General features: G+C 40.0%; 1 protein-coding gene across 1 annotated transcript; it reads right to left on the bottom strand.

Annotated features, from left to right (window-relative positions):
• Nucleotides 1–4,528: 4,528 nt before the first annotated feature.
• On the bottom strand, nucleotides 4,529–9,552 carry LOC124143527. The gene is made up of 7 exons (XM_048389761.1): nucleotides 9,483–9,552; nucleotides 8,250–8,483; nucleotides 7,458–7,691; nucleotides 6,473–6,742; nucleotides 6,157–6,236; nucleotides 5,586–5,682; nucleotides 4,529–5,083 (listed from the first exon to the last, which is right to left on the bottom strand). The coding sequence occupies exons 1-7, from the start codon at nucleotides 9,550–9,552 to the stop codon at nucleotides 4,818–4,820; spliced, it is 1,251 nt and encodes a 416-aa protein (XP_048245718.1). The 3' UTR covers nucleotides 4,529–4,817.
• Between the last annotated feature and the right edge of the window lie 1,973 nt (nucleotides 9,553–11,525).

The following is an 11,525-nucleotide window of genomic DNA, read 5'->3' as shown; positions in this document are numbered from 1 at the left end:
AAACTCGTCATAGGATCATATATGTTCACTTCTGCCAGAGAAGGCTATTTTCTCATTATGAAGTTTTTTAGTGGTCAGAGACTTTATACAATGCATTTGGCCAATTAATATTACATATCAGTTTCATTTTGCTAATTATATTTACTTGATAATAAATATCAGTTTAAATTATTTATTTATTTGTGGCAAGCTTTTGCCCCGATCCGTTCACAAATGAAAAGAAAAAAGTGTCAACCTGGCAAAGGATTAATTTCTGATACAAAGCTTCACACATCGTAAGTGGAATGGTGTCATCCCACCTCCGGTCTCGTTTCCATGGTATCATTTGTTTCAACCATAGGTGTGTATCATGGGTATGAACAACTCGACAGGTATGGGTTTTGAATGTGTGTTTGTTGCTTAACACAGCAGTCAGCACTATTCCATTGTATGTTTGTGTTTTTTGTTGTTTAACGCCGCACAGCTTTATGACGGCGGTCTGTGAATAATAGAGTCTGGAGACAAGCCAGTGATTGACATCATGGGCATCGATCCAAGCAACTGGGATTAAATGACATGCATCAACTGAGTAAGTTTGTTATCACTTTGCCCTCCTATCACTACAATTAACTTAGGGTTGAACAATTTAATTGGCCTCTTCTTCAGTGGCAAGATGTCGCTTTCCTATCAAAATCAAACCATCGCTTTGAGTTGTGCCAATGAGAACTGACTTCAACTTAATCATATTCCACCCTTTAAGGGACAGGCACGGTCAGAAGTCCGTTAGTCCGAGACAAGTGAAAATGTAGTCTGGCTTTTTGTTTTTTCGCCAAAGTTAGTGAGTTAAAAAATAACCATTTTCCAAAATGAGTTACCGATAAGTTGGATATGACCAATGGTGTGTCTCTACCCCAGCCTTTATGTACAAAACCTCCCAAAAAAAATAATAAATCTGTTTAATCTGTCATATGAAAACAATGTGTGTTCTTTAACTCCCTTTGAGTAGTATATATCCTATTTATTCATATGATCGGGGACATGGTTGATCCAATGTCATATTCCAAACTATGAATTGACTGGATTGACTTGTCTGAGCTCAATCATTTGACAGACCCCTATTTATAGTTGGCATATTATTGAGTGCTGTGTTAAACAATAAACGACCAAGCAACCCTGATCGACTTGTGGTTTGGAGGGTCCTCAGTTCATTATTGGTGTTCTATTTCAGCTTTCCTGCTGTTTTCAAACAGCCCACTGAAAGGCTACTGGAGGTGTGAGATTTTCTTATACAAAAAGCAGCCGTAAAGCCCGAATCAGGCAAAGATTAGGATAGGTTGATATTACTGAGGACGTTTCGGAATGGCCATTATTTCAGTAGTCAAGAGAGGCTCATACTTCATCTTAGCAAGTCTTGGGTAGTACATGCTAACCAATTTCGCAAATGCCTGGCGACATTACCGATTTTCAGTGATGCAGTCAAATATTTTCACCACTATTTTGCCTTTCTCTTTCGTAGGACTGGTTATTCTCTGGCATTGACGTTCTATACCTAAATGCAGGTTCCCTGGGGTTCAGTTACAACAAACTAATAATGTTTTATCCCCGCCACGAAGAACAGCATATGTTCTTACTGACTATTGAAGTTGGACAAATGAAATTAAACACACTCACCTTATTGGTCATGATCTTTAAAGAGTTTGATAATGTTGTTATTGTCCTTGCTCAGTGCTTTTAAACTTAGTGCATAACAAGTGGTAACAAGTTTTCTCCGAAACTACTACAGTTACATGAATGAAAGTGTTCATGCTTATCTAAGAGATTCTTATCAAGACTGAGTTCGAAAATGGGTACCGTAATTGTTTTACAGAGTTATTGCCCTTGTTCCGTGATTTTCAGACCAGTGAAGATCCGAGGTAGAATAGGTCTTCTGCAACGCACACTTGCCGTAAAAGGCGACAATGCTTGTCGGAAGAGGCGACTAACGGGATCGGGTGGCCAGGCTGCTTACTTGGTTGATGCTAGTCATGGTATCCCAATTGCGTGGATCGATACTTATGATGTCAATCACTGTATTGTCTGGTCCAGACTTGATTATATACAGACCACCGTCACATAACTGGAAAATTACTGAGAGCGGCGTTAAACAACAAACAAACCAAAGTTACTAATAGGCGGTTTGCAAGGTCTTTTTTTAACACGTTGGTATTGACAGATTAGCTGTTTTTATCTATACTGTCTTGAATATAAAAGTGACAAAAATCTTTCTATATTCATAATGATAATTCTAACATGCATATGGAAATTGACTGGTCAATCAGAGGCTATTAAATTACAATAAACCCCCTCTGATCGAAACAGCTGGTTTGACGGCCGCATAACTGCAGAAGCTAATATTCATAGAATAGTCCTTTTTTCAGTCATTGTCGGTAGGCATATTTAAATAATTATTTTACAAAATGCAAAGTTGCAGTAATTACAATATTCAAAGGATGTGTGGCAATACATTTCGTGCAGAAAACACGATAAAAATCTTCAAAGAGAATATATTTTAAGTTTTGGGGACAACAGAGAACTTGGAATTTGGCGTTTCTCTATATACAACTGTCACATCATATCGTTTGCGTCACAATGAGCGACATGACGTCATAATGGTGACGTGCAGTGTAGAACGGAAACTTTTGAAAACTTGCTTAATTTTCTTTAGGCGTGCCCACCTCATGTTAGTTGACAAAGTTGCCGTGCTTATACGCTTTCACTGCCTATCATATGTTCGAGTGACTTATTACGGAGTGTATAACCTGCTTGAGAATAAACAGGGCTATATTTTGTTTATAGGCTGTTGTCTGTGATTCCGTAATTCAGATCAACAACACACTCAAGACAATGACAATGAAATGAACCCACGCCACTTTACTCAATATAATTGCTAACACCAAAGAGTTCGCGTTTTATTTAGTCATGGTAAAATGGAGATAAACATACCGTGTTTTCAATGTAGAGCTAGGTTACCTTTAGATTTAACCGCTGTGCGTTCGGTTCCAAATTCAATTTAGCGCAGTTAAATCTACAGGAAACCTAGCTCTTCATCGAAAACGTAGTATGTTTATCTCCTTTACATATGCGACAAAACGCTTTCCATATTCATAAGAAATCTCAGCCAAAAGGAGACTCGATTGTGCGATTCCGAATATATCAAAAGCATGGGTTATGAATCATTATCAATTAGTGATGACACAAGGTGTTAGCGAAAAGATGAGGTATCCTGCTCCACTCGTCACAAAGGCAAGTCAATTTTTCAGCTCGGGAACATACGGTACAAGTCAAAATAGGGAATTGCTTCTTATTTGCATCTGATACATTAGTTTAGGAAATGTCCCCCATTTGTAAACCATTTTCAATGTTGTAACCTTGATGAAACAAGTAAAGGAGGGAGAGTCGTATGTCGCTCTTTGAAATCTTCTTAGAGTGTACCTCAAAAGTGAAATGTAGACACCAAAGGCTGGAGATGCTGGAACGTAACTTGAAAAAAAGGAAATTTGACTTTTAGAAAGTTGAAGTCATCCCTTGTATCATACAGTCTTGTGGAGACTTTTATCACACGTACGCGTATGTACGCAATGTGTGAGAGTGAGTGAGTGAGTGAGTGAGTGTGTTTGTGTTTGTGTGTTGTTGTTTTTGTGTGTGTGTGTGTTTGTGTGTGTGTGTGTGAGAGACTCTGTTTGTGTGTGTGTGTGTGTGTGTGTGTGTGTGTGTGTGTGTGTGTGTGTGTGAGTGTGAGACTCTGTGTGTGTGTGTGTGTGTGTGTGGGTGTGGGTGTGCCGCAATTTAACATGAATACCCAACTCAGACAGAGTAGCCAAACCGTCCTTGTTTTCGCCCGTTAATGCCGAGCGCCAGGCAAGGTAACAATACATACTTATCTTAACAATACATATCTTTTGGTATGATGCGGCCTGGGTTCGGGATCGAACTCCTGACACAGAAACACTCCAATCTCGACCAAATGCTGAATAGATTTTACGATTCAGATTGTATCATCAGCATGTTTATGTTGATGAATCACTATTAATGAGTGACGACATTAGGTGTTTGCGAAAAAGTGAGCGTTTCCTGCTCCACCAGTCACAACACACGCAAAGGCAAGTCAATTGGTCCCTAAAAACACGGAAACATATGACACAAGTCACAATAGGAAACCTGTCATATTTTTGTCACTGATACATCAAATATGGAAATATCCTCCACATTTCTTCCATAAACCATTTTGAAACCGTTGCTTAAGATTTGAATTTTGTAATCTTGATCAAACAACTAAAGTGAAATGTAGACACCAAACGCTGGAGCTGCTGGAATATTGTTCGGCACAAAATGAAAGTTCATCCCTTTCATAATTCAGTCTTGTATAGAGTTTACGTCGCACGCTAACAAAGCTTATGTGTGTTGTATTGGTATTATATCCTTCTCAAAAGAAGTTAAAGAAAACACGATTAACTATGATGAAAGAATCGGGCGTTCTTTAACTTTCTTTTGACTAAAATAACACGTCATTTATTATTTCACTAAAATATATCATAATACAACCAGTGTTCGACCATAACACAACACAATGATATTGCTAATTCTTTATTTACGAGTACATTGGTATAATAGTAGGTGTGTTTAACACAACGATTGTATTTAGAGGTGCCTTTGTACGATTGATTTGATTACTTTTCAAATCATCGTAGGCTGGACACTACTTTTGTAGACAGATGCATTTATTACAACCTATTTTAGACAAGATACCTTAATCATGACGACTGTAAACTAAATTACCAATACGTGCATAATTAAAGAACCTAGGGCGCAGGTATGGGCAGGGTTGCCAGACAGATAAAGTTCTCCTTCCTGTAACACCGTTCTTCCTCCCACTCCCATTGGCCGGCGTCGTTATTCTCCAGGACGGCACAGTTTTGTGGGTGCGTCCCAGGGGTAGAGGTGCTGCAAGTGCCCGTGCCGTTCACGAGTGGGGAGGTGAAGCCATTCAGGGGAACAATGTCGCCAAGCAGATATCGCCATTGGAACCGGTCCAAAAGATTGGTCACCCCAATCCAGTATTCTTGACCTGAGTGACAGAAAATATGAAGTGTGTAACTCTTAAGCCATTACATGGTGGGCGGTAAATAATCCACTCGTAGCCAGACCAACGAGTGGTTGATGTTATCAGTAACATCTCGCGCCGTCAGGGTACATTGACAAGCAACAAGTTCTCCGAGACTGACCTCCAGATCCAATTAATCGTCGCTAATGTTTATTTCGTGAAGTCCTGCAAATGAGGACAAGAGAAAAAGATGCAGTTAGATGATGCATAGCTTAGCCTAAACAGGGAGCTGATGTCTGGGCCTATGTCTCGTCCAGGTAAAGACGAGCCTTACCTGTACCATGTGTGAACTGCTGAAATTGAAATTGAAATTGATTTGATCTTAAACATAAACTTTTATCATAGACCCCGTTGACGTAAACGCTTTCTTGGGTGGAACTCATACTGTTATCTAACACTGCCACAGGTCCAAGTGGAAACCTTTGTTGATATAGAATTGCCACGAAACAGACGAGCTATGAATTACCTTTTTTAGCATTTGCAGCGAGAACACCGTTGACAAAGTCGCTCTGAGCCTGGGTTCGGATCATGGCCAGATTGCTTCCGATGATGTCACAGTATTCCTGTAACAAGAATCTCTGTACTTCAGTATTCATTCAGACTTCAAACACGCAAAGTATCATCCTACAGTACTGAATACACTAAAGGTTATTGAGTGAATCTGGTTTAACACATAGTTTAACATTATCTCAGTTATTGAGGGAGAGTGAGTGAGTGAATGACTGAGTGTGTGAGTGAGTGATTGAGTAACTGATTGTGTGAGTTTGGTTTAGGTCGTGAGAGGCAAGCCAGGACAGACGCAGGGTGTAGTCGTGGACATATTTTGTTCAACCCACGAGAAAGGTTCGGTATCTGAGATTTCAGTCCAAAATACATAATGCGGGCTTGGCCATTGGACACGACTTCCTTTGAATGTATCCTCCGACCACCCTTAAGTGAGTGAGTGAGTGAGTTTGGTTTACGCCGCTTTTAACAGTATTCCAGTTATATCTCGGCGTGTCAGCTTAATGTGGGAGGAAAGCGGTGTCGTTGTTTACCTTCGCGTCGGCATAGCTTGCTTGGAATCCAGAGAAGTAGAAACAGTTCTCGTCCAGCTGGAAGTGGTTGCAAGGACATTCTGTGGAGGAGTGAGTGAGATGGGTTTAACGCCGTCTTAACAAGTATTTCACTCAATGGATATACAACTTCTTTATAACAATGACTGCACTTAGTAGGTGCGTACACTTTGGTGAAACCAAATCGGATCACACACCGGGAAAAACCAGGGATTACAAGAAGATAAATAAAACTACCATGTGATGCTATTTTATCCTCATTTGTCTTACCATCAGATAAATACAGTCATATACTTACGTAGCTGGACGCCTTCTAGGACCACCTCTACTAACTGAAGGATATCAGAAGCGTCGACCTTGGAGCTCTTTTTAAGACGGATGTACCTTCCGATTGGCGTCCCTGTGCAGTTGAAGGTCGTGGTCGACCCGGCGGCGGGGGCGGTGCTGCCGATTGTGGTGCACACTTGAGGCGTTCCTCCAAGAGTTGGGTTGTTGTCATATACCTCGATGATGATGTTTCGAAGACGCTCGGCTGTGAATTTTCGGATGATTGAGTGATAATGTCTTACTGAACAAAAACAACGAGGTAGTCTCAAATAGTCTGGGCCAGGGAAACAATCTACCAGTCAATTCAGTATAACACGGGGTCCTGGAGTCATATTGTGACTTGCGAAATCGGACAAACTTGTCATGATACGATAAATATTCAAATGAGGTTATCTAGCAGGAACTACTATTAAGTGCTATACACCGATATAATGGCCATTAAGTTACGATGGGAGTGTCATTATGTCTGTTTGATCACTTGGCACCATATGATTAATGAGGCGGTTCACTCAATAATTGTATTCATGCGCAGTTTACATCTCCCACCGTGATATTTTACACACTACATGGGTATCAACCCTGGCCAAAAGTAATCAATTGTGTATGTTTGCCTTTATTTATGTCTGATTTCAAGCTCTTCCCAAATATATGCTTCTGGTTCTTCGACTAAGAATCGTTGAAGCCCATTGGTGAATATTTGCTTTACATTGATGACTATCTAACAGGGCCAACACTACATTATAGGGTTACTTCAAATGAATGCCACAATTCGTCATCGAGCAGGAACTAATTTCAAGCTCTATATATCGTAATGCCCAATAAGTGACGATAGGGTTTTCATGATGTGAGGACGAATCTGTAGACAATCAGATCATTTGACAGTATGTAATCTGTCTTTTAACAGAAATAGTGTTCAAATCGGTGATAAATACACCTAACCATCTCACTCTACTTACAACAGCAGTCAGCTCTGTTGGTGATGGTGACTGAGCGGAGAAGGAAGTTGCTGCCCAAGTCGATGTCCATATAAGGCATAGTGTCTTCGACAGCTGTTCCAAACGTAGTGTTGTCAACGACGAAGTCGGGGCCAAATCCGCCGTCAACGGCAAGCTGTGGAACGAAGTTCGTGGAGCCGAAGGTGAAGACTGAGGAGGAAGAGACCTGGGACCCGACGACGGGGATCACAGCACCTGGGGACAAACAATCACAGCTGTAGGTAAATCTCATCTCAAAACATATAAACCTATAGTTTTCTCTTATCCTCCAAACACAGCGCTTGGGTGGCCCCAATGGTCCAAACTCCGAGTTCGCCGTCGAGAGTTGCGACCCTTTGCTGATCGTCTGAACGTTCGCTCGAACCCATGGACATGTTTGTTTGTTGTTTAATGTAACACTCAGCAATATCAAAGTTATATGACGGTGGTCTATACATGACTGGGTCTGGACCAGACAATCCAGTGATTGACATCATAAACATCGATCTGGAAACTGGAAGTCACTGAGCCATTCGTGTCGTCAAGTGTATTTATAATCGCATGGCGCTTGCTTCCTCAAGAACACACTAATACTTTCAATGTTTCGATTGAGTGGCCATTTAACGTTGCATCAGCATTCTTATTACGAGAACTTATTATACATTCATTAGAAGCATTCACAGTTAAACAGAATGGAAAATATCATATATAAAGTAGGTAAATGAAACTATCATCATCATATATATATATATAATTATACAGTTATATTCTTACTTAGCGGAACGCCATCAAGGACCACCTCTACAAACTGAAGGATGTCATTTGCGTCGACCATGCTGAACTTGTTAAAACGGATGTACCTTCCGAACGCCATGGCCGAACAGGTGAACGTGGTGTTGGAACTGGCGGCAGGGGCGGTGCTGCCGATTGTGGTGCAGACTTGAGGCGTTCCTCCGAGTGTTGGATCGTTATTGTACACCTCGACTCGGATGTTTCGAAGACGCTCGGCTGCCAAGGTATAGAGATATACACATGTACAACATCACCCCTTCAGTCGATTATTATCTTTCAGACTTAAATGTAAATTTGGGATGTCGAAAATGACCCTTGTTCCTAATATAAGATTCTTCAGACCTGATAAGACGCTCGGCTGCCAAAATGAAAAGAGTGGGTGATGATGATGATATCTGTTTCGGATATATCGAGGTAGGCTCAAATAGTCTAAGTCAGATACTCTTGTGGTCGACTGCACAAGCAAATATCCACGCCGTCGGGGGATGATAACATACAATCTGCCAGGTTACACAGTTTAACACAGGGTCCTGTGGACATACTGTGACTTGGGAACTGGAGCGTTGATGACTGATATCAAGTTTAGCAGGAATGTGTTGTAATTCAATGTCTACGCTCTCCATAGAATGTTTTTGAAGATATATACGCCATATATGATTTCGATTCTGTACATGTTTCTGATGTAAAAGATATCTACAGCTATGAGGGACCACGATAATCAACTCAAGTCTACCTCGCTGTGTCAGAGCAAAGATAACTTCGCGTACCAAGCGCAGAATTAGTCAACCAACATGCCTAAATCGGAATGGACTGCTTTCGTGGTAACAAAGACCAGCGTTGAGAACGACAGACAAAGCTAAACGTGACACCGGACGATTTTTTTCTATTTATTAAGGTAATATGTGATAAATATAAAAGCATATAGTAATGTTCAGTCTACAACTAAGTTTTCATATATTTCATAGTGTTATTGATGTGAAAAAGAAATCCGATCAACTTGTTTTCACAATCCGATAAACATTCAAATAAGGTCATCGAGCAGGAACTAATTTCAAGCTCTATATATCGTAATGCCCAATAAGTGACGATAGGGGTTTCATGATATGAGGACGAATCTGTAGACAATCAGATCATTTGACAGTATGTAATCTGTCTTTTAACAGAAATAGTGTTCAAATCGGTGATAAATACACCTAACCATCTCACTCTACTTACAACAGCAGTCACCCCTGTTGGTGATGGTGACGGAGACGAGGAGGAAGTTGCTGCCCAGATCAATGTCCATGTAGGGCGTTGTGTCTCCAACAGCCGTTGCAAACGTAGTGTTGTCAGCGATGAAGTCGGTGCCAAATCCGCCGTCAACAGCAAGCTGTGGAACGAAGTTCGTGGAGCCGAAGGTGAAGACTGAGGAGGAAGAGACCTGTGACCCGACGACGGGGATCACAGCACCTGGGGGACAAACAATCACAGCTGTAGGTAAATTAAATCCCAAAGCTAAAAACCTATATTTTCCTCTATACCTTCAAACACAGAGCAAGGGTGGCCTCAATGGTTAAAACTCCATTAGCGCCAATGTTGCAAAACCCTGCATTATCTGCGACCCTGGATTCTGGGGAAACGTATACAGTGTTCTTATACCATGCTTGTGGTATCTTAGTCATACCTTAAAATTATATATGTAGATCCGAAAAATAACTTGAGATCCGAAACACAACTATGATACCCATATCAAATACAGCGTGTTTAGTCACCATCAAACCATCAAACAAGTCTTGTGCCCGACAGTTTACACACTCCAGCTACACAGTAAAACTGATACATACGTATGTATATGTATGGTTATATGCCTGTTGACGAGAATATACTTCTAAAGTCACCTTTCATACATGATCATGAAACATAAACATTGTGTATTATGTCCGAGCAAAGCAACTTTTAGCATCATCCGTCTCTACCTGTATATAATATAAGTATAACTGGGATACACAATTATGACTTAACCTGCAGCATCATGTCCACACCGAACCTTTCCTAAAAAGATTTGGAAAAGTATGGCCGAAAATTCGGTTGAAATACTTACCATGTGTCTCAGCAACCCCCAACACAACCACGAACAGAGAGATGAGCAGCATTGTAGAAAATCGGGATGATTTGTCAGATAGGGTTGGTGTCTCTATATTTATACTAAATATTGTAATCTTCTCGACGGGGCAGAATTAACAATAGTGGACCATGTGTAATTTCTATTTACCTAACAGTTTGATATGCTTTACGGTGCAGAGATTAAGCTATTAACTACGTTTAATAAAGTTTAATTAAACAGGTGTTCATTCTGATTAGTTTCGGTCACATGACATATGTGATGCAATTTGATAATAAAGTTCACATTGTTCGAATGATGCTGAACGGACTTCAGATACAAAGTACTATATGGCTGTATACCCATCCTACATTACAGAGGGAACAGTGCTGAGAGCAGCGATAAGCAACAAGCAAATAAATATCCCTTAGAAGAGACAGGCATTCGGGTGGCTTTGTGTAATGAGATTATCTGATTTTACTTTCCCCATTGCTGACAATATGCACTAATATTTAAAACATTACATGGATCAAAGGCCGTAACTATATATGCGCTAACATTGCTTTGAGGACGAATACTCAGGGTATTTATCATAAGCGAATGAATATTTCTTGAATGTTTGTTTGTGCGTTTTTGTGAAGGAGAATAGAGCACTATTTTTTTCTACAGACTAATGGTATTAAGATATTTATTAGAGATTCCTCACATCCTCACGATATAGTCGTAATTAATAATATGTTAAGTGTCTTTCGCTTTTATAAGCTATATCGATACAGGGACGTTATATAATTATGTCCGTTGTACATATTTATTTACCTGTCACTGTTTTTTCAGCCATATATATATCCTTTCAAATTAAAAAAAGATATATCTTCAGAACATTTTAAATAACAATCAATAAATGTCCCAAAACATCAACCTATCTGTACCCCTGCTAATTAATCATACAGGGATGTTTTATATTTATATCCCTTGTTCATATTTATTTACCTGTCACTTTATTTTGAGCTATTGCGTACTTCAACATAAGTATGAAACACAGTTTAATTCATAAAAAAGTATTTAAGTCTTCTAGACAGTTTTGACACCGCGCGGCCCCTTTTTACCAGGAAATTAAGACTTTTGATGAAATAACCTCATCCCTTATGGCGCTGATGAGATCAACATCTTATTTGTCG

Source organism: Haliotis rufescens, unplaced genomic scaffold, assembly GCF_023055435.1.
Source record: "Haliotis rufescens isolate VD_foot unplaced genomic scaffold, xgHalRufe1.0.p SCAF_8, whole genome shotgun sequence".
NCBI classification, from domain to species: domain Eukaryota; kingdom Metazoa; phylum Mollusca; class Gastropoda; order Lepetellida; family Haliotidae; genus Haliotis; species Haliotis rufescens.
Note: the sequence above shows the minus strand (reverse complement) of the source record. Positions and strands in the feature narration are given on the sequence as shown.

What these genes read in the sequence shown, in the direction of transcription:
- LOC124143527 (XM_048389761.1), bottom strand. Translation starts at nt 9,552, where the DNA reads ATGGACATTGATCTGGGCAGCAACTTCCTCCTCGTCTCCGTCACCATC. An exon ending in CAACAGAGCTGACTGCTGTT is followed by an intron (nt 6,743 to 7,457) that starts GTAAGTAGAGTG and finishes GTTTTTGTTCAG; the next exon opens with TAAGACATTATCACTCAATC. An exon ending in CGCTGCAAATGCTAAAAAAG is followed by an intron (nt 5,084 to 5,585) that starts GTAATTCATAGC and finishes TCTGTCACTCAG; the next exon opens with GTCAAGAATACTGGATTGGG.